The following is a 26028-nucleotide window of genomic DNA, read 5'->3' as shown; positions in this document are numbered from 1 at the left end:
CAGTATGTTGTCCTTAAGAAAGCTATGATTCATACAGCATGCTTATTTATTCATGTTCATGGTTCTGAGTTTTATCAGCAAGATTTTTCTAGTTATTTTGATGGTTTTGAGCTTTGGGTGTAACAGGAAGCTAGTATAGACAGAGTTATTACAGGATTTTTGTGTAGTGCAACATCACAGCAACAGAACTGATATGTTGTGTCGATAGTTGCAGTCTGTTAGGAAGGTCCTCATTTGCTGACGTATGGCATAGTGGTGTGATGTCTTGCAGGTTTTTGTCCTTGCTCAAACTAGGCTACTGGTGAGAAGCACACACAATGTGACAATGTGACTTTTTCAATCTCTCTATCTTATACTGTAACAGTATTGTAGCCAAATTTAGTCCCTTTCCTTTCAGTAAGTCACAATTCATCTTGATGCCTCAGGGGTTTCAATAGATTCCAAAGGTTTAATTCTAGTAAACATGGTTTTTAATTGATTGCCCCCCCCCCCCCAACAAGAAAAACAAAACTTTTCCATGACTAGCAAAATGAAACATGATTTAAATCCACTGATCCGTCACTATCAATCAATTGAAAAAGCAGCCTGTTGGCTTAAGTTGCTATTCAACCCCTTTTCACAACTAAAGGTTTACAAGGTCAGCAGAGGTTATTGAATCAACTTAAAGCATAAATGGCTACTACGCCATCAAAATGATTTTGTAGCTGTTATTTTAAGGCAAACATTTTATATAATGTGGCTTTACTGATGTCAGATTTTCTAGTAATTAAAAAACAAATGTAATTTGCTATTAAGATCGTTATTTACTGAAGATAGGACTGCCATTGTAGTTTGGATTAAATATTTAGAAATACAAAAGGAGACATTTCATATGATTTCTACTGAGAAAATGAATGCTTGTTGTTGTATGACATGTTTTAGCTCTATTAGTTTAGATAATGTTTATGTTTACATGACAGGAGTGACCAGCTGAATGTCGGAGATTATATCAAGTCTGTGAACGGCATCAACCTGACCAAACTTCGCCATGATGAAATTATCAGCCTACTCAAGAACATTGGAGAGAGGGTGGTGTTAGAAGTGGAGTATGACCTGCCTCCATATGGTATGAACACACACACACACACACACACACACACACACACACACACACACACACACACAAAACACACACACACATACACACACACACACACACACACACACACACACACATACACACAGACAGATGATCACATCACTCTCTAATGATTTAGCAGTGCATAATCCACATATAGCTCTTACCACTACTCTTACAGCTTTGCCATACCACAATGCTTGCACACATAAGACTAAGAACTAAGTCCCACATAGAGGTTTAAGTTCTACATAGTAGCAAAATCCATAATCACCATGAAATCCACAATTACCACATGCCCACTTATTACCACCCTCAGTAACCTAACAAATATGCATGTTAATTGTGGACACATGCTATCATGCTACCTGCTACCACTGCACAGAGCTACAGGACCATAAAGCAGGAGTACAAAATCACTGCTGCCCTAAGAACATCCTGAAATCCCTTCCACCATGAGAATAAGAGGAACCGATACTCTGTAAAACAGACTTTTTGACTTGAAATGAATTATCCTTTGTATTCTGTCTCACTATCCTGCTCTTACCTCCTCCTCCTTTTCCTCCTCTCTCTCTCTCTCTCTCTCTCCATGTCTTTCTTTCTCTCTCTCCATCAGTGCCCAATAACTCTGCTGCTGTGATCTCAAAGACCATTGAAGTGTGTCTTCAGAAGGAAGGCAACAGCTTTGGTTTTGTTATGAGAGGTAGGCCTACATCTATGGGTGTCCTCCCTCAGTCACTCAGCTCACTGACGAGGATCAGCGCATTCATGCTTTTCACTGCACACTGAGAGTAGGTGCTCAGCATATCGTCTGGAAAACAGGATGTTAGCAGCCATCCAAAAATATCTAGCCAGTGCCACCATATCACTCAAGCTGCAATAACCATAAGTGAACAGTGGAAACATGTGTCAGTGAAAGAGTTGGCCTTTGAGCCATGAAGGTGACTAGTCCTCTGGGGCCGTATTCACAAAGCCTTTTATCTTACCACTAGGAGTACTCCTAAATCGCACTAAAAGATTTTAGCTAGGAGTTTTCTCTTAAAAGTTATTCACAAAGCCTTTCAGACCTAGGCCTACTCTTAGTAAGGAAAAATGACAACTCCTAAACTAAGAGTGAGTCTTCGTTGCTATGGATGACGTCATTACTCATGCACGAGCTTGACTGAAGTGACCACCTTGATTGGCTGATGATTGTAACGCGGGAATGATTCCAAACACCTCCCTTACGATGATGAGTGACAGGTGACAGGTCTGAGAATGCGTGCGCTACACAAGTAGTGCGAAGGACGGAAGATTATAAATAACTGAATAAAAAGGCCTAGCCTAAATGAATAAAGAGTAAGGCAAAACAAATAGCCTAGTAGCCTAATGAAACATAGGCCTACGGATTGATGCAGTATCTTTGCAACATTATTAAATTAATCTGTCACCATAGGCTATGCCTACGTTTGCAAAGAGGAGACCATTTAAATTTGATTCACAATGAAACGTTACATTTAATTTACGGGCCCTATCATGACATTCTAAAGTGCATCGTCACTCGTCAAAAGTCTATTCAAATTTAGGATGTCCAGTTCACATTGGGAGGGGTTTCGTTCTCAAAAGTGGAGCGCATGGCGTAACAAGGTGTTCCTAGGTCTTTTAATCAGTCATATGGGTGTGTTTGGGGCGTAACATCATTTTAAACCAATGAGAATGACATCTGTCATTCCCTTTAACGGCGCAACGCGCGATATGTCAAATAAATGCATCGGTATTTTGGCATTCAACGGCGCATTTGAAGGAGGCTGCTTGCAAGACCGTATGGAATAGTCATTCTTAAACCATGCTTTACTAAAACCTAGCATAGCCTTCACGCATTTGCACTCGTCTATTATTTGAACTCATTGGCAAAGTGAAACTAACTTCACCAAGGAGTCAGTCAACGACAAGACAGTTATATGCAGTTACTTTCACTATTGACTGACAATGGGTTACCATAGAAAACATAGGCTGGAAAAAGCAACACTTACCCTAATGTTGCTCAAATGACTAAATAAAACAACATTTATCCTGCAGAGGAGTTGCTTATATCTCGTGACAGTGCGTCTTCAGCTGTGCTCCATACTTGTCTCTCGCCTCTCCCCTAATCACTTTTAACCGTCATTACCAATTTGCAAATGATGGTGAATAACTACTCATCATGAGATGTACAGTATTTCGTAATATCTTTATTCTAATTATTTTTACCATTGTAATCGTGCAATTTGTAATGCTTTGCATGGACGTGCGCTGGTGTGCGTTCATGAATGATAGAAGGATGGTGCGTGCACCTGCCAATATGACTGTTGACATGCGCTCTTAAAATAGCATATGAACAACTCGCCATTGACTTCTGACCAGGTTTAGGTGGTGTATGATAGCGATTTTTAGACAATGCGCCAGGTCCCTCCCTAGGTTGTTAATTGCCACACCCCTGGGCGCAATGCTTAAAAAATAAAGGTGCAAAATAACGAATTCAACTTCGCGCCGGTGAATAACGAACTTTACGCCATGCGCTGGTGACCGAAAATACAGCCCTACATGTTAACAATGAGTAGTTTTGGTTGTTATTGGTGGCGTTATTGCATCCCTTTTATGAATGCAAAATTGTTCCCTCGCCACAAAAAGCTGTTTGTGAATTGGTCTGTGTGTTTGTGTGTTTGTGTGTGTGTGTGTGTGTGTGTGTATGTGGCTTGTGCTTTTGGGTGTGTGTTTGAGTAATGGCATTAGTGTGTGTGTGTGTGTGTGGGGGTGGGGGGGGGGGGGGGGGGGGGGGTTAGTGTTGTGTGTGAGTGTGCTGTGTGTGAGTAACAGTTGTGGTCATATGTTTTATGTTTCAGGAGGTTTTCATGAGGACTGGCACAGGTCACGACCTCTAGTGGTAACCTACGTCCGGCCCGGAGGCCCTGCAGACAGGTGTGAACCCAACCTGTTTGTGTTTGTGTGTGTGTGTGTATGGGTGTGTGTGTGTGTATTTTTTTTGCTCCGTCCATCAGTCCCTGTGGTTGTGTGTTTTTGTGTGTGTGTTTCGATCCCTCTGTCAGTCTCTGAGGTTGTGTGGTGTGTGTGTGTGTGTGTGTGTGTGTGTGTGTGTGTGTGTGTGTTTGTGTCAAGAATAAGCCTGCCCATTTGTTTGCTCCAGCATAATAAGAGAAACCAGCTCTGTTTTGTGGTCATTACAGGACATCCTATAATGTTAGAGTTGGTGATCTCTCCACAGCAGATGTAGCCTGGTATTAATGCACACATGTCTTCAAAAAGCAACTCTTCTGTGCCAGTCTAATGTGTCACTTGGTGGTTTCCAGTCCCCTCTGTAGCTTTCTCAAGCACATGAGTCAACTCAGCCATGAAGCGATGTTGTTATAATGAGCAAAAAGGGCAGTGTGTGTGTGTGTGTGTGTGTGTGTGTGTGTGTGTGTGTGTGTGTGTGTGTGTGTGTGTGTGTGTGTGTGTCTTTGTGTCTGTGTGTCTGTCTGTGTATCTCAGGGGCAGCATAAATGTTATGTGCTCACGTTCCTCTGTATGTGTGTGTGTGTGTGAGAGAGAGAGAGAGAGAGAGAGAGAGAGAGAGAGAGAGAGAGAGAGAGAGAGAGAGAGAGAGAGCATACGTGTGTGTGTGTGTGTGTGATTGTGTGTATATGTGTGTGTGTGTGTGTGTGTGTGTGTGTGTGTTTGTGTGTATGTGTGTGTGTGTGTGTGTGTGTGTGTGTGTGTGTGAAGTGATTTTAGCATAATAAGAGAGAAGGGCAGCACACTGCCTGCAGCTCCATGCAGCTAACACAAAGACCAACTGCATTGACACACCACTGCCACCGTACAGTGCCGCCACACACACACACACACACACACACACACACACACACACACACACACAAACACACACACAAACACACACACATACACACACACACACACACACACACACACACACACACGCACGCATGCTCACACACTATGGTTGCAGCAAGCACACACACAGACACACACACACCATGGCTCGGAGGCCATACACATGTGCACACACACACACACACACACGCACACACACAGACTCTAAGAAGTTATGACACTACAGCCATCCCTACTTGCACTGCAAAAAAACAGAAGGCTTCCAACTGGGAAGTTGCACTATAGCACGCATCAGACAGAATTATGAGAATGGAGTGTGTGGTGTGAGAGTGTGTGTGTGAATGTATTCCTCACTCTTGTCAACTCAGATTCTGGTGGCTTACTGTATCTAAAAATAAACCAAACTAAAGTCCCCCCTCCCCCATTACAAATGCAGCCATTTCTTTCATGGGTTGCGTCTTGCATCCTCTTTTTTTCCCCTCAGCTCATTTTCCTTGTCTTTTTGTCTTCCCCTCCCCTGCCCCCTCATCTCTATCTCTCTCTCTCTCTCTCCCTCATCTGTCTCTCTCTCTCTCTCTGAAAGGGAGGGCACTCTGCGAACAGGGGACCGTGTGCTGAGTGTGAACGGGGTGGCTCTGCACACACACAAACACGCTGACGCACTTACCACGCTGATGCAGAGCAACCAGGAGTCCTTCTTCCTCATCGAGTATGATGTCTCCATCATGGGTGAGCACACGAGAGAGAAAGAGAGAGAGAGGGAGATGGAGAGAGAGACACAGAGAGAGAGAGAGGGAGATGGAGAGAGTGAGACAAGGAGAGAGAGTGAAGGGCTCTATTTTAGACTACCAAGTTGTGGGATAAGGGAGAGAAATGTATGACCTAATTAAATTTATGTCCAAGAACAGATGTGCTGTTAAAATTGAAAAACATATATATATATATATATATATATATATATATATATATATATGGGCCATTCTACCGAATTCGTGCAAATTCAGAGGTTGAAACATTTTGAAAAAAGTGTCTTTTTTCCCCAACCTTTAATTCACATGCATTGTATAACATCTAAGGTACACATTTCTAATAATTGGACATTTTAATTTCATATTGTCTTTTTATACAGTTTTGGAATGTTTTCCTTCTCCCAAAATGTGTCACTACCGAAACACAATAACAATTAACAAAATAAGAAGTTTTGTGATAATCTATCAGGAATTTCTTTACATATACCTTCTAAATATATTTTTTAGAATTTTCTTAAAGCATTTCCATGATTCAACTGATAACAATAATATTTTTTAACACAAAATAAAGGTCATTTATGAGATTAATTGCATTTTAAAAACAATATTTCTTTGTAAAACGCCTAAAGTTGATCATACCGTTTTCAAATTTAAGGATGTATTACTATAAATATATATTTAACCAAACACCACCATGTTATCTTGTCAGATGATTAGATATACTCTTTTTTTAACAAAACATCCCATGTTTCGGTTGTGACAGCACATGTTCGGTAGTGACTGTAGTGTTTCGGTAGTGACTACTACATCAGACTGCCAGTATTTTGTGTTGATAAAAATGACAAATAAGTCACAAATGTTGCACATAATACAGCTAGCACAAATAACATATATATATATATATGTTTTAAAGAAATCTGTTTAATATTTCACTGAACAGCTGATGGATAGTTTGGGTGTTATGGGATGCAAGATAGAAAATGTATGCTTGGTTTTATAATCCTTCAAGAAAGATTTATTAAGTGTTCAAAAATGGTCACATTTGAAAGTATTAGTATCTAACATGTTGACAATTGCTCAAAGAACACATATAACCTCCAGATCTCATTTTAGTGTTCAATTTGTTACCTTCAGGGCCCTATTTTGACAACCTAAGACACATGATCTGAAGCATATGGTTCAGATGTATGTAGGGAGTGTCTAGTTTACTTTTCCTAGTTTGACAGCGGAATAAGTGATCAGACGCCAGGTGCATTGTTCAAAAGGATTGTTCTAATGTCCCTTGCCCCTTAATTGAAGGGCTACTTCAAAGTAAAAAGGGTGGTTATAATCTCCAAATTCCAATTCAAATCTAACTTAAAATATTTGAGAGAATCATCCAGCCAATTGCGCTGTTTGGTAGTGACATATACTGTAGGGTCCACTCAGTCATCATAGCAATACTCATTGGGGAAAACACACAATAGAATCCCTACATGCAGAATCCTGCAGATACATTTTACATGTACATAGAAAAACACCAACAAATCACCTTAAATCCAGCCCCAAGACACCCTTCATTCCAAAGGCCTCCAAACCCATGAGATGAGTCCAGAACAAAAGTCCCCTACATCAGTTGTTGCAGAGACAAACTGCCCTGCACCAAACACACTCTGACCAGTCCCACAACAAACACACAACAGAGTAAACCAAATTATGAAGCAATGAACAGTAAAGAAGTCTAATGTTCTAACATTGGAAAAAAGAAACAAAAAAAACAAAGTAGAATAGAATGTTATCTGGCTCTAAACAGAGAATATAAATTGGCAGAATATCTCTCTACTGTCAGAGATAGAAAACAGACCAAGTACAAGCTAAGTGACCACAACCACAACATTGGAAATAGAAAAAGAGAGACACAAAAGACCATGTCAACCAGAATTTGTCACTGCATGACAGATGAGGTTGAGACAGAGATGCACTTCCTCTTACATTGTTCATCATTCACTCACACAAGAAGCCTTTTCCTCAACAAATTCAAATCCAAAAATTCCCATAATGAAAGATAGGAGAAGGAGACAGGGTATATCTTGTTGCCCTATATGTATCAACATGCCACAACCTGAGGGGCAATGAGTGACCTATACGAACAAACAAACACGCAGGCGCGCACACACACACACACACACACACACACACACACACTCACACTCAGACACTATTATATACTGCATTTGATTTCATTTTTATTTTTTTATTTTATTCTTATGAAAATCTATTGATATGTACAGTATGTGTGTATGTTCAGATTTATTATATAATAACAGCTTTGGCAATACGAGTGACCTTGTCAGAGAGAGACAGAGAGAGGGAGGGAGGGAGGAAGACAGAGTGAAGATGGGAAAGGATAGAGAAAATTAGGTAGAGAACAGGCCCAGGGTGAAATTAACCTTTACAGAGAAAAGCTCCACTTGTTTTTGAAGCAAATGATTCAAAAAGGAAGAAACTGTTAAGCTTTAATAAGTTGTGAAGCTGGAATAGAGGGATTCTATAATAAATCCATCATTAATTAACTCCAAGGCCCCATGGTCTTAGAAATTTGATGGGGGGAAATATACACAGATCTCTTGCCTGTGTGTGTGTGTGTGTGTGTGTGTGTGTGTGTGTGTGTGTGTGTGTGTGTGTGTGTGTGTGTGTGTGTGTATGTGTGTGTGTATGTGTGTGTGTGTGTGTGTGAGTGTGTATACAGACTCGGTGAAGCAGGCCTCAGGGCCTCTGCTGGTGGAAATTCCAAGGCCTGCGGGCTCAACACTGGGGGTCAGCCTGACTACAGCGCTCTACAGGAATAAGCAGGTCATCACTATAGAAAAGATCAAGCCAGCCAGTGTGGCCGAGAGGTAATCTAGCATATGGAAATGTTCTCTCTCTCACACACACACACACACACACACACATGTGCATGATGAATTCTCAAGGGTAATAAAAGTCATATTCATCCGTCTGTGTGTGTGTGTGTGTGTGTGTGTGTGTGTGTGTGTGTGTGTGTTGAAGATGTGGAGCACTGCATGTAGGGGATATTCTCCTTTCCATTGATGGCACGAACACAGAGCACTGCACCTTAATGGAGGCACATCAGCTGCTGGCCACCAGCACAGACATTACCAAACTGGAAATCCTCCCAGCCCACCAGGACCCAGGTGACTCTCTCTCTCTCTGTCTTTCTCTTATTCTCTCTCTCTGCATTTCTCTTTATCTCTCTCTCTCTCTCTCACACTCTCTTCATCTCTCCATCATTTTCACTCACTCATGCACGCTCTCTCTATCTCCCTATCTCGCTCTCTCTGACTCACACACCCCCTTTCTCTCTCTCTCTCTCTCTCTCTCCTTATCTCACTTCCCCTCTGTGTGTGTGTGTGTGTGTGTGTGTGTGTGTGTGTGTGTGTGTGTGTTTGTAAATTCGGCTTTTCAGCTGAAAGGAGGAAAAAAAAAAGAAAAAACCCAACAGGTCCAAATCCTCGGCCGTATCCCACCCAGCTAAAATAACAGTGAGGCAGTGATGCATCTCCGTGAAGCAGAATGACCCAAGCAATGTCACAAACCATCAGCTCAAAACACCACTTCTGAGTTCATGCATACAATTACTCTCTCGCTTTTACATAACCCAACACCGTATGCACATGCGGTCGGTTCAAACATGTCCGTCTGTGTGGCTCCTGCTTTTTCCATGCATGTTGGTGTTGACCTTTGCTCGTGCGGCAGCTCCCACTCTGATTGGCCGCGACTGGACGCTGGCTGTGGGGCAGCCACGGATGACTGCACGCGGCGTTGGGTTTGTGTCGGATGGCGGGAGGCTGTGTTTTTGCATGTGCTCTGAGTCACTGATCATTTGATGAGGGCTGAGGGCGAGCGTTCCCCTCTCCTCCGGACACACGTGTGGCCATCGTCGTCTCACAGGCCACATTTCGCCGGGCCGTGCACGCGGGCGACTTCGCCTGGGATCACAAGCCTCGGCTTCCTTCGCTCTTCGCCCTCCAAGCGTAGACGCAGAGCACAGCGGCGTGTTGTGACAGAGAAAGAGAGAGCGAGGGAAAAAGAGGGGGATAAAGAGAGAGAGGAGGAGGAGAGAACACACTCATCCTTATGCTGCAGATGCCCTCATTTGAGAGTATATTCTTGATATTCTCTCTGTGAATCGACTCCTGTTGTGCCACTTCGGTGGTCTATCTTCCTGCCTACGGCCTTCTAAGTGCCATGCGATAAATCTGCTTATTTTCAAAATTTCTTTTTTTTTCAACATATCTTTTTTTTCACAAAAAAGAGGTTGAAGGAACAGAGGTACTACAGTTGGGTTGCCTCTACATAACACAAATCAAAAAATGACCATAGACAGCTCAGCTCCGTGGTCACGCACGCTATGTAAAACATGTAAGTCTGCATGCTGAGAATATTCCCAAACCAGCAGAATGGCAGAACACTGAGCAATGATGTATCACTAATCCAGAGCAAACACAACAATGGTAATAACTAGCAGAAGCATTCTACTATAGACAAAGCACATGCCCATCACGCAATATGTTCCTCATTCTCATGTTCCTATTCTCATGAGCCTCGTATGGATAGACAGATATAGATAGATATATAAGGGGATCCCATACATCTTTTATATGGGGTTTGATGGTATACAGTAGGGCTACCATTAGCACACTAAACACACACTAGCAGATGTGCGGTATGACATAGCATGTGAGTGTATATGGGGGTTTTGGGGTTTGCTCAGTGAGAGAGAGCTGAGACTGTTCAGTGCAGCAGCCGTTTTGTGTGGCGTGTGAGTGTGTCTCTGCTGGGGGAGAGGCGTCTCACGCTGCCCCTCTCAGCCCAGCTGGGGCCTTCTGCCAACACACACACACACACACACACACACACACACACACACACACACACACACACACACACACACACACACACACACACACACACACACACACCACACACACCACACACACACACACACACACACACACACACACAAACAAACCTGCCGTCCTTCTCTTCTGTTCTCTCTGGGTCTCTGTCAGAGTTCCCTCTGCTGTTGGCATCTCATGGTGGGATTCAAACTGTCATAGAGCACTGTTAATGTAATACCTTGGCATGACCTAAAAACGTTCCTCTCAGGAAGAAATAATAAATATAGGCAAATGCAGGCAAGCCATTTGACCCTGAGACATGTCAAATCAGTTTTTTTTTGTTTAACACTTGTTCTTTATATTAGTATTTCAAATGAATCAATAAATTAATTAGTATATTATACAGAATGGAACCTCATTTTTTTGTACAACCCATTTCACAGGTAGTGAAAGCTCAATTTTCTGTGCTATCGGAATCAGATGTTTGTGCTAAGTGCTATCCGAATAGGATATTTGAGACAACAGAAACGGCCATAACACACATAGCAATGTGACGTCAGTGGGTGTTGGTGAGTACCCAGCAGTGCTAAAAGGCTATGCAGTTGACGTAATGCTGGAATTGACCCAACATGTCAAGGCAGACACTTTGCACCTGATGTGTCTCGTTAAAGCACTAATTTCAGTGATGAGGGGAGGAGCCCCAACTAACCCCTCCGATTACTCAGCTGTGGTGCAGATGAAGTCGTTAGCTGCAAGCCAATCCAGTTAAGCCCCTAAACAGTGTCATGTCCACACTCCAGAGGTGACTTTTCAAAAAATGCCTGCTCTGCTCTCAGCTTTTTGGAAGCTCTTCAGTAAACGTAAGAGCAGGTTTTGGGAGTGCAGGAAGTTTTGTGAGACAAATCACTTCCCTTTGTCATTTCAGCCTAAATTCTTTAAATCAAGAGAGAAAAAAGTTTGACAGGATTCACTATTGTAGTGTCCACAGTGCATGTCAGAACATGGCACTCATAGTTAGTCCAGGACGGCTTAAAACAACAATGTTACATTCACATGAAACATGCATGACATGAGGAGGCAGGGAACACACTGTAGCCTCACAGATAAATGCTTCAACAGGATCTTTTAGCAGCTGATTTAGTGTGTGTGTGTGTGTGTGTGTGTGTGTGTGTGTGTGTGTGTGTGTGTGTGTGTGTGTGTGTGTGTGTGTGTGCGTGCACATGCTCATGTCTGTGTTTTCCCTCTGCTTGGCTCAGTGCGAGTGCAGAAGAGTGGTCAGCGCCAGTGGGACCCCAGCGTGAGTTATCTGCAGCCAGGCCACCCGACGGCGCATGGCAAAGCCACCACAGCCCCCTGGACTGTCCAGGGCAGCCACGGAACGCCGGGCCCGCCGCACAGCCACCTGGCCCCCTCTGACCACTGCAGGAGTGAGTACATTCTTTCTTAAGTGAACACACACACACACACACGTACATACATACATACATGTTGATGTCTGTGTCTTCCCTCTGTGAGGGCATTATGTGAAGGGCATGTATATAGGCATGTATATAGGCATGTATATATAGTGTGTGTATAGGGTAAAGTAAGGCTTCATGATTAGTGATGCTCATTGTTCTGTGAGGGCATTTGTGACGATGGATACATGTGTGTGAGCTAGAGAGAGAACAAACAGTAAAGCTGGATTCCCAATTTAGCTCATTTGCCTCTCAGGGGGTTCTAATGTTAGAACATGTGGGGGGGGGGACTAATGGTTCTGATTCATATAAATACTGGAGGAAATCAGCAAAAAATAGATCCTGCTATGTCCTTATGCTGTATGCTGTATAATTGGAAGGTCAAGTTATTGTGTGTATTGATCTGGACCGATGTTGTTATTCTCATTATGAGCATATCTGGACGTGTAAGGGAGTGGACAGAAAGAGAGCGTAAGACAGAGAAAGGGTGGAACTCATCACCACATGTGTTTGAACACCACAATCTTTGTAAAATAGGGGTAGCATGGCGGCTTTGGGGAAGTAGAGGAAGCACAATCACTGTTGTCTGGTTATGTCACTGGTTATGTGGAAGACACCTCTGCTTTTCTGGGCTGATAAACACTCTTGGTGTCTTCCAAGTTCCTCTGTTTGGTGTAGTGTGTTTACTTGTGCTTGTGAGTCTAATGCTTAGGCTGTGTGTGTGTGTGTATTTGTTTGTGTGTGTGTGTGTATGCACGTGTACGTGTTTGTTTGTATGCATGTCAGTACAAATGACCTCAGTGATGAATGTGTTTTGATGTTATGCTTCCAGCTAGAAAACATATCAACGGTCAGCCAGGTCTCAGTTCATATCAAACACTAGACAGTTTGTATGTGTAGGCTTTAAAAGCGTACACAGAAGGTGAATGTTAGGAGTTTGTAACTATGTCTCTAGCTTATTGAAAGGTCTCAACCTTTGGACATGGACTAATCTAAGTGAGGAAAATATTACTGTCATTGAAAAAACATAGATTTGTCTTTATCACTGTTTTGTGACTGTGTCACTAAAGATGAAACCTTTCTGACAAGGTTTTTAATGTACATTTAGTTTGATACGGATTCAGGAAGTGGCAATGACAACACACAATATGCATGGCGTATGAAATTATTTCAGCTGAGCTGTTGTATGTCATATCAGAGGATGGAGAGAGAACATATGTGTGTATGAAGTGTACTGTATCTCAAATGTAAAGTATTTACATAAACTATAAGGTATCTCAAGCTCAACCTCTCTCCTGTAGCCCTGCCACCCAACAGCTACTCCCCCTCCTCAACAAACACTTCTGGCTACCACAGCCAGAACAGCAGCGCTCAGACTACATATCCCAGCAGCACCCAGCCTCAATATCCCAGCAACACCTATCCCTCTAGCCCCCGGAGTACCGTGACCAAGAGGAGGCAACGAAGGAAGGACCACAAGAGCTCACGTGAGGAGATTTGTCTAGCTCATGTCTCTACATGCACCTGGCTACAGCTTCACGAGTCCCTGCTCCTGTTCATTCTCAGACAAAGATAAAAGTTTTTGTCTAATTGAAGAGTCCGCATGGCCTTTTGACCTTTTGCCTTTTGTAACAGTTCAACAGACCCCTCTACAGACTATAAACTCTGTAAAGGGACCTTTCTACATGAATGATTAAACCTAAAGAAGTTCATAAAGAACCTTCTCTGAAAGGAGCTGAGAGCAGTGTAGGACTTTTCATCATGTAAAATATTCTTGTGTAAACACAAGTGAGGAACCTAAAGGCAGCATGCTTGGACTTGTTTCATGCTAAATTGGATTTAGTGGGTTGGGTAGCTCTTTTAAAAAGATATCATGAATGTTCCCAAAATACCAAGTGGGGGAAGGACACACAAATGCTGATAACCCTTTAGCCTACTAGTGCACAGTATTTATGGTCAAAGTAGTTCTAAAAACGACAATATCAATCCAAGGTTTGGGTTATGACCGAATTTTGGCTATGACCAAAACTCATCATGTGATATGTGTGTCTATATGTGTTTACGGTGCTGTTAACCATTAACTGTGCATCATAAATGTAAAAGTGAGCTATGATGCTAAAGTTCCACCAGGGCATTAATGGTCTGTGCCTTGCAGTGTCTCTGACCTCTAGTACGGTGGCCCCTGGGGGACATGTGGTGCACATGGAGACCAGTGAGGTGATCCTGAGAGGAGACCCCCTGACTGGGTTCGGCATCCAGTTACAGGGGGGTGTGTTCGCCACCGAGACCCTCTCAGCCCCAGCCTGCATCCGCTTCATAGAGCCGGACAGTCCCGCCGAGAAGTAAGGCCACCATCCTCACATAGACATGTGCTCAGACATACACACATTCAGACATCTCTCTCACACACACACACACACACACACACACACACACAAGCACACTCACATGAACACGTGGACAATTGGGTACACACACATAATGCACGCACATGCACAGTCTGTGCACACATAAATCACTACTGTTAATGTGAGAGTCTCTAATGACCCAGAGTGGCTGCTGTGGGTTTGGGCGCTTCATCATCCACAACCCACTGGTTGCTGAGGCCGCCCTCTGGGGCAGCAAACGGCACGGTATTGATTGGAGAGGACGCAGTCACATGCAGTTAGTGGTTATTGATTAGGGAGAACATGATAAGGGCCCATTAGTGTACACACACACACACACACAAGCCCAGACTCACCACTAGAGGCTATTCTTCAGCCCTGTCCACTGAGATTAATGCCTGGGTCAGTGGAGGGCGCCCGTTTGGTGTGTGTGTGTGCGTGTGCGTGTGTGTGTGCATGCACACTTCCTTGTAAAAGTACATACACTTTAAGTTGAGCATTGCAGACAGAAACGCATACACACATCCTAAATAAACACACATAATAAACACACGTTGTCAGCGCTGTCTTTTGCAGCCCTGATCACCACACATGTAGGATGAAGGACTTGGCAGTGCTGATCAGAGGACATTGGGCCTGATTGAGGCCCAGCACAGTGACTTTCCCCCAGAGTCAGCCAGACTGAAGACGCAGGCACTGATTAATGCATACTGATGCGCTCACCTCACGTCAGCATCTGTGTGTGTGTGTGTGTGTGTGTGTGTGTGTAGGTCTGCACACGTGTGTTTGCTGTGGAGACAGTGATGAATACAAGCACAAACAAAAAATAGGTGTCATCAAGGCACCTATGGATGTGTGTGTGTGTGTGTGTGTGTGTTTGTGTTTTTAGATAGCATCAATGATAAATGCATTTTGATGTGTCTGCTTCCAGCAAGAAAACATATCAACGGTCAACAAGGTTTCAGTTGATGTCAAACACTAGTGTGTGTGTGTGGGTGGGTGTGTTTGCAGAATTCAGCATACTGGTTTGGCAGAAAGAATGTTTCTACGTTTGCGTGTCAAACTTGTTGCCCTGTGCTATACTTGTAGATGTGGAGTAATCCAGGTAGGAGACAGACTGCTCTCTATCAACGGAATCCCCACAGAGGACGGGACTCTGGAGGAGGCCAATCAGCTGCTCCGGGACACGGCGCTAGCCAATAAGGTCACTCTGGAAATCGAATTTGATGTTGCTGGTAAGCAATATGGGCTAGGCTTAGACAGGTTGTCACTGTGGCATTCTCTTAACCCTTACATGTTGAATTTTGTTGATTACGATTAAAGCTGAAAAGGTGAAGGTTGACCCTCAAAGCACATCACATCAGTAACAGGGCAAGCTGAACGCTCCAACCAGGTCATTACAGGTCCACAGTCACAGCTTAACTCCAAATTACTCACTAACTGAAGCAGAGGCCAAACATGGAGGTGATGGTTGTTTGCTTGAGCAGCTACACTCCCTGTAGGCAAAAATGATTTTTAATGTGTCTGGACTTTCGGGACTTATTGCATCAAAACGCTGTAATATATCATTGTCCGAAAATAAATACATTCCTTTGCAACTTGGTGAGCATGGATGAAGGAGCTGTATCACAAACGATGATGTTTTTGATACTCATTAGACAAGAGACAAAAATACTATATTATGATAGACAGAAAAAAACATTCTCAAGCTTAATCTCTCTTGATTGAAAGCCTTGTCCATAGATGAACGCGTTTCGGCCTTGTGCTATCTTCAGAAATTTTGTCTGTCATCATAGTTGTCTTTTTTACACGAGTTGAGCGCACCAGTTTTTTTCAACAAGTACAGTATGTCATTACTTTTTTCAGCCCTTAATTGAAGGTGTCCAACAAATCCACGGCAGGACACTGCTGCTTTATACACTCGCAAACAGTTTCACATGTTAAAACCAAATGACAGTAGATCGCCAGCACAGCATAGATGATTATACAGAGGGTTTTTCGTAACGTTGACACTGTTTCTGTGCTATAGAATCGGTGGTACCAAGCAGTGGCACATTCCATGTGAAGCTTCCCAAGAGACGTGGTGTAGAGCTGGGTATCACCATCAGCAGTGAGTCACAGCTTTATTCCTGAGCTTCCTGTATTCCTGTATCTCTTGCTACTCTAGCACTGGGGAAAAGAGAAAGAAAATATACTCATACTCTTTGGGGTTCCCTGCATAATGTTTGTTTCTTTGCTGTTATAGTAAGCAAAAAGCCTGGACAACCTCTGGTCATTTCTGAAATCAAGCGAGGAAGCATTGCCCATAGGTATGTTGCTAATAGGGCAATTAACCCATTCGCGCTGGATGCTGCATGACGCAACATTGACCCTCCTGCTGGATGCTGCGTAGCGCAACATTGACCCTCCCGCTGGATGCTGCGTAGCGCAGCATGCTTTTTATTTCATGTTTCTAGGTGCTACAGAGGCTTAGATATTTAATTTTGGTAGACATTGACAATTTTTAGTATGTTTTCAGAAAACCCTCAGGAAATAAGGTTATTTAGTCTAGAATGCCATAGGATTCTATAGGCGTTTTTAGCAGGCATTTTAGGAGTAAATGGGTTAATCGATTAATCGATTAGTCGTTGACTATTAAATTACTATCAACTATTTTGATAATCGATTAATCGGTTTGTGTAATCTTTTTGTGTTTAAAGGGAAATACATCAATATTCTCGAATTGTAGCATCTTAAACTTGAATATTTTCAGCTTTACCTGCTCCTCTATGACAGTGCACTAACTATCTTTGGTGTGTGAACAAAACAAGGCATTTGAAAAAATAATCTTGGGGCTTTGGGAAACTATGATCAACATTTTGTCACCATTTTCTGGCATTTTATCGATGAAACAACTAATCAATTAATCGAGAAAATAATCGGCAGATTAATAGATTATGAAAATAATCGTTAGTTGCAGCCCTAGTTGCTAATACGTTTAGCACTATACTGTATTTCTCAGTTCTGAAATCATTGAAAGTCATATTTAATCATTTACATATTGTCTTTAACAAAATATTCAGTAAGGTCAGATGAGCTGCTATTTGCTTTAAAATGATGTTTACGGTGAATGTCTCCTTGACAATTTAAACAGTTTGTATTTTGTATAAGTTTAATTGTAATCAAATCTGATCTATTTGTAGCTAATTTTGAGATGTTCAACTGTATTCATCTCTTAACATTTTCTTCCTGCTCAGGACGGGTACTCTGGAGCCGGGTGACCGGCTTCTGGCCATAGATAATGTTCGTCTGGAAAACTGTGGGATAGAGGAGGCCATGAAAGTCCTCCAGCAGGCTGAAGACATGGTCAAACTCTGGATACAGAAAGATGAGGACAACACAGGTGAGTGCGTGTGTGTGCGTGTGTATGTGTGTGTCTGCGTGCGTGTGTGGGTGCGCGTGCACACGTACATTCATGCATATGTGCTAGAGTGTTAGGCTGTGTGATGTCTAAAGTAATTAGGTTTGTTGATGTCGTGGGTTTTATTGAAATATATCCTTTAGTTTATACATATTTTATATATCTTTTATGTAGTATCTTTATTCTGTGTAATATCATTGTTTTGTGAAACTGAATTCTATAGTATGTTCAGTGTGTGGGAAAGGAAGGTTTAAGTGGGAAGAGCAGACCTGGCAGAAAATGTCATAAATAAGGTTTGGTGCCAGGAAATGTAAGCAAAACCTAAAGAATGGCAAAACCTAAAGAATGTATGAATAACAGGATGAGAGGGCAAAGGTGGAGTACCATATATTACTTGGTCAGTTATCTGTAAACATAGAGTGTCTTGTCTGGGATGACTTGAAGGGGTATAAAGGCTGGACAACAGCCAGAGGATGTTGTCTTACTTTGCTTTCACTTACTTGCTTGCTTCACTAATGCTCCGGAGTGCATTACAGCCATCATCTGCAGTATACATCCACAGTGTGCGGACTTCTTTTGAGTTGTATTATTTAATTTGGATTTGACACAACATTGATGAGTCCACCTTGTGTGCGGTGTGGTGTTTTTCAGAGGAGCTGGAGATGTCTGACTCCATCATGTACACCGTGGAACTGAAGCGCTATGGTGGCCCACTGGGCATCACCATCTCGGGCACTGAGGAGCCCTTTGACCCCATCCTCATCTCCAGCCTCACCCGCAACGGCCTGGCGCAAAGGTCAGAACAGAACAGGACACACATATATATATATATATATATATATACACACACACACACACACACACACACACACACACACACACACACACACACACACACACACAAAGTCCACTCACAGATGCACAGCACACAATCTGTAGAAGACATTCACACACTTTGCCTAAAGCAGACTGTAACAACTACATGCATGATTCATTTTAAAAGCATGTCAGATATACAAGCTAATCTATTATGAGGGTAGAAATAAGGACAGACTGTATATTTGGTTCCATATGCACCTATTTATTTCTTCATCAAAAACCCAAACACATGTATAGGCTGTTCTCATTCATCATCTGTGTTGACCACGACGCCCCCCTCAGAACTGGATAGGTCTAGTCAACACATGTAATGTGCAGTGGAAAAAGAATCATCTGCCCCTTGATTGCACGACATAAAAAGGCTTTTATTCTACTCTTGTGACATCTAGTGGTCTTTCTGAATGTCTGTCTGAGTCTTTGCTGTCACTGCAGAAGCCGTTTCACAAAACATTACTGTCACAGGAAGTCAGGACATCCTGTGAGAATGCTTAAGTAGACATACAGACTTGGTTAAGCTTCACTGATTCATTGCTTATGCTTAAGTAATCATGTCAGCATAACAAATGACATCCTGATGTTACTGTATGTTAATCAGAAACCTTGTATGATTAGAATGGGTATGCCCAGCATTCTTAAGCTTTCTGGTCCACATATCTTTACACAGAGAAAAAGCTGTGTCATTCAGAGAGGGCCGTGGCATGAACGCAGTCATGCGGGCGTTTATGTGCTTTTGCTAATGTTTAATCCCTGGGAACTGAATGTCACTCTGTCATCAGGGGACCGCACGCCACAATTGTCCATCTGTGTTCCAAACTCTGTAGGCAGTGCAGACCGGAGCCTCTGCATTCTTAATCTGCCATGGCCTGTGTTAAGAATTCAGTCGGTGGTCCATTGTGTTGCCAACTCATACAGATTCAGCTCGTGTTTTCCTTCCTCCTCTGTCACACTCCAAGTGCTTGTCATTTGAAATTATGAAGTATCCGTGTTAGACACAGAGATTAAACTCCTAATCAGACAGAATTCCCTCCTTCATAAAGAGAGCCTTACAATTGTGCAGTGAATGCTAACCCACCCAGCTTGTGAGTTAAAGCTGACAGCCTGCACTGTAAACTCGGTCATTATATGCTTCAAAATATGTCACTAGAGATATTTTTATGACAGAAGAAAAATTCAATAGCTTTATCAATGTCCATAGTTATAGACCACCTAACTGTGTATACTCTACATGTCCTATATGTTTTTGTCCATATGTGTGTACACAGGACGGGAGCCCTGCATGTAGGGGACCGGATTCTGGCCATCAACAATGTGAGCCTGAAGGGGAAGCCACTGAGTGAGGCCATTCAGCTGCTGCAGACGGCCGGAGAGACGGTCACCCTCAAGATCAAGAAGAGAGCTCAACGTGAGTCCCCCCCCACCACCACCACCAGACACAATGGCCTCTCTCCGCTGACCCCACGATGTTACGGGGGGAATCAAGCATGTGATGGACCTTTTTTTTTTATATTCGAGTCCACATTCTTTTATACACAGAAAACAAAATGGATCATTTGTGTTGGCACACTGAATTGATTCAATTGACCTTTCATTCAGTGAGCAAAAGTCGAATGCACTTCTCTCTTCATAGACAGAAGGAATTGTGTCCATGGAATAGTGGCCAACATTTATTCCTTTCTGGCATGAATCTGTTAACATACACTATGGCCATTCGGTACCATAGAATGCTCAGTTTGTCCACATAATGGCTCTACTATAATAATGAGGGTGTAATGAGATTGGAGGTATGATGTATGTGTCCCTGTGTGTATGTGAATCTGGCAAGATGGTGGTCACTCCCTGTGCTTCTCTACACCTTTGTCCATCAGTGTGTGTTTGTCGTTGCAGATGTCAGTGGACTGAGTGACACAGAGGACGACCAGTCGGAGAGAGCGGCTACCCTCCCGGAGCTCAACCCCTTAAACATTGCTGGCCTGGACTCTGTGCTGGAGTCCTGGAACAGCTCGGGCATCGACCCCGGATATGACAGCCAGGGTGAGACAGAACCCACGGGACAGGACCGAACTCTGGCTTCAGTCCCTCCAGAGAAGTGTAGCATTCAGATGTATCTCACTTGAACTACCTGAACTATGTGCAACCATACACGAGGGGCTTAGTCTCACTGAGGCCTTTATATCAGTATAGGCTCTCTGTGTTGGGGCACATTATCTAGCACATGCTGATGAGTGTTGTCCTCTTATGGTTATTTCCGTTTTGATCCAATTGGGAACACTTTCCACATGATGGATATACACTACTATTTCTTAGTATAATTATTCTCAAGGATATTCCTTGAGACAGATCTACTGCTGAGTGGCAAGTCAGACGGTTTCATTTAGCAACTAAGAGGATTGCTCTCTTAATTAGGTGAAGCAGTGGTTTTGACTAGCTCAGCTCTAGAGATCACTGTAGTTGAACTGCATTGTAAGTTAATTTCCTAATGTCCTTGTTAGTGGTCAACATCACAACTGAGTGCTATATTGGTCAGCTACTGATCAGTAACTGGTGTGTACAGGGACGGAACCTTGAGTTTGGCTATTATTTGTACAGTAGTTATTTTGCTTTCTTGACAAGCTATGGTTTTGGTCATGTTCCGTGTTCCATCTCATAGGAGCTAATCCTGATTTACCTGGATAAAGCTGCAAGCTTAGTTTACCCATCAGAAACTTCATCTGTGAACTGAACCACAGTCGGTGTGTTATAGTCCTGTGTTCCCTCTGCCAGGTACATATATACACAGGACAGCCGACTTGACCCTCCACCCTCACGAGTGGAGACGCAGCAAACACAGAAGCCCACTGCGCTCCTCCGCCCGCACACACCACCCTCCAGCGTACGATGGGAGGTTAGATGAAGACGAGTGGAGCAAACACTTAGGGTGAGTGTGTGTGTGTGTGTGTGTGTGTGTGTGTGTGTGTGTGTGTGTGAGTGAGGGTGTGTGTGTGTATCCAAGTGTGTGTATTACGTGTGTGCTCACTATTGTCAGTGGCATTTGATCCTTATCAGTGGCGTTGACAATAAGATTTACAGGTGGATAAGGTAGATACATAAGGATTAGTGCAGACTAAAAATGACTATGTATGTGTACAGTATGTATATAGGGTGAGTATGTATGTGTGTCTATCCATGTGTGTGTTATATGTGTGTGGTCATTATTTTCAGTGCCATTTGATCCTTACCAGTGGTGTTGGCAATAAGATTTACAGGAGGATAGGGTAGACAGAGACACAAGGATTAGTGCAGGACTAGTCAAAATGAGCGCTCACACCTGCATATCAAATTCCTACCCAAAGTCACGCCCAGATGATACACACTGCATTCTCATCATCATCATCATAATTGGTGAAATATTTGGCCTCAAAATAAGGGTCTCACTGTAGAGTACTCTTACCACTGGCCAATGTATGATGCCAATGTATGATGCCTTCTTTACTAAATCAAAATCAAATGTTGCATATGCAGATGAGTGTGCCCTTCCGTCATTGCTAATTCTGACTGAATGCTGGTATCTGTTGCACTTTATATAGGCAATGGCTTGCACAGTTTATCAGGACACATAAATTATTTTCACACCTTGTAAATGCACTCTTGCCAGAATAAATAAGTTTGTTTATAATGGTATGTAAAGACACCCTTACCAGAATAAATATGCTTGTTTACAATGGTGATGTTATAGTGAGGATATTAGCTTGTAGCCTATAGCAGTCTGTGTATACTGGGGAAAGGTTGTGGAGCTCCAGAGACCCTCTCTATCCACTGGTTCAGACGAGACCACACCACTGACTCAGACTAGTCTAGTTTCTGTTTCATTGGTTTTTGCTCTCTGAAATCAAGTACATAGTCCAGCATGTGTACAACATTCTTACAATGTGAAGAGATAGATAGATACTTTATTGATCCTCAAGGGGGAATAGGTCTTTGAAGTTGTGTGTGTCTATTTTGTCGATATTCTGCTATCGCATGTTGGCAATGCTCTTTCCTGGCTTCTCTGTTGCACTAGTGAATTGGTGGTTTAGCCAAATCTAACCCCGTCCACACGGAGACGCTTTCTTCTTGAAATGTGAAATTAAACCCTTAGTTAATGCAAGACCAACTTGGGGTTAAGTGCCTTGCTCAAGGGCACAACGGTGGAAGCCCGGGAATTGAACCGACAACTTTCAGGCTACTGCACGCTAGCCCAGCTCCTTAACCACTACACTACCACCGCCCATTCAAATATGAATGAAGAGCGCTAAAAAGAGTCTCGTTGATCAAACGGACCTCTTTATGTGCTCTTGCTGCTTTGTATTTCAGCACAGACACACAGTTATTACAATGAATAAATTAATTTGGTGGGGGGGTTAATTCACATTTTCACCAGATTAGAACAGCGGTCAAAACCACCCCTCTTCACCAATCAATCACTTAGTCATGCAGTGCTACCCCATTGACCAGAAGCCAGAAGGAAGGATCTCTCTCGTTTGTTCTTCTTCCCTCTTCCACCTCCATTCTATCTGTGCTTCTTTTTGTCTTTCTTCTCAGGTACTTTCTCTCTCATCTGCCTTACTAATCTCCTGAGGGGTCCAGCTGCTGCTGTTGCTGCTGCTGCTGCTGCTGCTGCACACACTTGCCTCTCTGTAGTGTCTTATTCCGTCCGTCCTGTCTGTCCATCCTCCAGTGTCGTCCAGAACCCCCTGCTCTCTCTGTTTGTCTGTGTGTGCTGACTGTATAGTTTACCGTCTGTGTGTGTGTGTGTGTGTGTGTGTGTGTGTGTGTGTGTGTGTCTCTCTCTCTCTATCTCTGCTGAGACTGCGTATTGTGCTCTTGAGGGGTGGGGGTGGTGGATAGTGGGGGCTGAATGGAAGAGACTACATTTCCCTGGCTGCTTTGCGGCTCTTGAGGGGCCGCTCACCTGTTCTGGTTCCTGCCTTGACACAGATCCCTCAGTCCCGTGCGTCGCCGTGGTAACAGTGAAAATCAGGAGAGTTTCTGGTCGCAAGCGTTACAGGATCTGGAGACGTGCGGGCAGTCAGGGATCCTGAGAGAGCTGGAGGTACACTTGTGTACACATGTATTCTTGGATGCGCACACACACATGAACACAGGCTTAACATAAATCATGAATCGCTCATAGCAAGGTGCGCTTGTCTTGGGTGAGTGATGACGTTTATACTAAGCAGTGGTGTTATTTCCAGGCTTCCATGATGTCTGGCAGCAGCCTGAGTCTGGGAACAGATGACACCTGTCTGTCACATGACCGCCTTCAGTCACGCAAGGTCGCTCCGCCAAAGCCCAAGAGAAGCTCCTGGGCGGGCGTCGTGGAGAAAGAGGATCTGAAAGAGATGACCTCGGCCTCGCCTCTAGAACTGCTGAAGGTGACCGTTGTAACGTCCGCTCGCTGTACTGCGCCAGCATTTTCTTAGTTTCATATCTGCCATGTGTGTTCAGATCAGGAAAGCCGTTTCCTCTTGTCTCTGACCCCAGGTGATCCTACAGAGAGACCCAGAGATGCGTGATTTTGGCTTCAGTGTGTCAGATGGTCTGCTGGAGAAAGGCGTGTACGTCAACATGATCCGACCTGATGGTCCTGCCCACCAGGCTGGCCTGCAGCCTTACGACCGCATCCTACAGGTGATTCCTGGAGACTTCTTACCTAGACCATAAGCCTAGCCTCAACAGCCACTGTTTACCTTACCATCTCCTTACCATGCATCAACACATTGCATTTGAGGATGTAATAAAAATGACTTTAGTATAACAACTACCCATAAAAACACACCTTAAATGAAAAATATTTCACACTGTTGCTTAAAGAGATATTTTCATAGAGGGGATATATTTAAATTAGCCAATCAGTGTCAAATCAGTGAATCCCATTAACACTACCTCACAGCAATTTGGCATAAATGCCACTAGGGGGAGCCAGATTCCAGATGACCTTCTAAAGTGCAGGTCAACTGGCCTCATGATTCACTCTTGTGACCGTTGCTCAGTGGAGACGGTGGATGCTGGTACAGTAGCCATGATGAAGTGGCCATTATGAAACAGATGGTCTCACTGAGTCAGGCACAGCAGTCGTGATGGTCTCTTCCTTACCAAGCTGTTACTAAAGGTCTGTTAGAGCTGCTCTGTGGTAGCAGCTAAAACCCTCTTCTCCTCTTTCCGGTCTTTATCTCTTTCCTTCTCTCTCCTGTCTGTCTGTCTGTCTGTCTGTCTGTCTGCAGGTAAACCATGCACGCACGCGGGACTTTGACTGCTGCCTGGCTGTGCCTCTCATCAGTGAGGCTGGTGAGCAGCTCAACCTTGTCATAAGCAGGAACCCCCTCACTCAGGCACATGTTTGGCCACCTCAGGACTGTGAGGACCCCTCAGGCCCAGCAGCACTCTACGCCCAGCACAGGCCCAATGCTGTGCAGCTCTGAGAGCCTGGGAGCGATTTCCACAAGCGCACACACACACACACACTCCACTCCACACACCCCACCTGCCCCCTCACATACCATGGCAGCTGACTGGACCTGATCTGGCTTTGATCCGATCTGACACGGATGGGTCCTGACCGGTCCTGCAAGGGCTTGATCAGGGCAGGTCTAATTCACAATTAGCTGCTTTAACCGTGCCAAAGTCCAGGATAAATCCATGGGACCGCTAAAAGCTAAAGTAGTTCACAAGAGTTGAGCACACAGGACTTCTCACCACGGTCACCACGTTCTTTTGGGCACAGATGGAATTTGGTGCAATTTCTTTTTGTTCTGTATTTGTTTTGAAGTCATTCCCTCACTTGTTTTTACACAACCTGTAATGTACACCGTTTTCCTTTACTTGTTCGTACACATCCTGTAACGTACACAGTTTCCCTTAAGTTTTTCACACGGCACTGCACCCCCCCCCCCCCTCCCCCCCATCTTGCTCATGTCACTCTCCTTTCTCGTTGCCACCCCTCACTCTCAGCACACTCACCCACGCTTTAGCACACACGCTTTAACACACACACTTTAGCCCCATTCAAATCTATGTCTAGAAGTCTAGAATGCTTACATAACTGGTCTGAGCCTGTACGTGAGATTATGACTGTCATATATGTCCCTGATTCCCCGGGGAAGTTGTACGGCACAGAGGTTGATGTTGTTATTAATGCTTTTAACAAGTCATTTTTCTTTTTAATATGATGAAGTGTTTTAACTGTGAGGGCTGGGCACGTAGCCCTGCCACAGTGCCAGAGTGTGAGAGGCTGTAGAGTCAAGCAGAGCAGCTCCTTCTCCATTCCAGCT

At 43.6% G+C, this 26028-nt stretch overlaps 1 protein-coding gene across 1 annotated transcript in view; it reads left to right on the top strand.

Moving 5' to 3' along the window:
• The window catches only part of grip2a (glutamate receptor interacting protein 2a), a 34642-nt gene extending 8988 nt beyond the window's left edge, over window positions 1-25654 (top strand). The window contains exons 4-24 of the mRNA XM_076266030.1: window positions 960-1105; window positions 1734-1820; window positions 3979-4054; window positions 5571-5716; window positions 8465-8612; window positions 8767-8912; window positions 11876-12046; window positions 13378-13563; window positions 14232-14418; window positions 15553-15698; window positions 16493-16573; window positions 16709-16772; window positions 17700-17845; window positions 18515-18659; window positions 20005-20144; window positions 20627-20773; window positions 21503-21656; window positions 23696-23810; window positions 23953-24132; window positions 24242-24388; window positions 24982-25654. Coding sequence (XP_076122145.1) covers window positions 960-1105; window positions 1734-1820; window positions 3979-4054; window positions 5571-5716; window positions 8465-8612; window positions 8767-8912; window positions 11876-12046; window positions 13378-13563; window positions 14232-14418; window positions 15553-15698; window positions 16493-16573; window positions 16709-16772; window positions 17700-17845; window positions 18515-18659; window positions 20005-20144; window positions 20627-20773; window positions 21503-21656; window positions 23696-23810; window positions 23953-24132; window positions 24242-24388; window positions 24982-25179 — 2956 coding nt within the window. The 3' untranslated portion in view covers window positions 25180-25654. The remainder of the gene's footprint in view (window positions 1-959; window positions 1106-1733; window positions 1821-3978; window positions 4055-5570; window positions 5717-8464; window positions 8613-8766; window positions 8913-11875; window positions 12047-13377; window positions 13564-14231; window positions 14419-15552; window positions 15699-16492; window positions 16574-16708; window positions 16773-17699; window positions 17846-18514; window positions 18660-20004; window positions 20145-20626; window positions 20774-21502; window positions 21657-23695; window positions 23811-23952; window positions 24133-24241; window positions 24389-24981) is intronic.
• Window positions 25655-26028: the final 374 nt, after the last annotated feature.

This window comes from Alosa pseudoharengus, unplaced genomic scaffold, assembly GCF_046254945.1.
Source record: "Alosa pseudoharengus isolate Yale_2024_CS ecotype anadromous, Long Island Sound unplaced genomic scaffold, YU_APseudo_1.1 YU_APseudo_1.1_scf_4, whole genome shotgun sequence".
Lineage (NCBI taxonomy): Eukaryota > Metazoa > Chordata > Actinopteri > Clupeiformes > Clupeidae > Alosa > Alosa pseudoharengus.
This window is presented reverse-complemented; position numbering and strand designations above follow the sequence as displayed.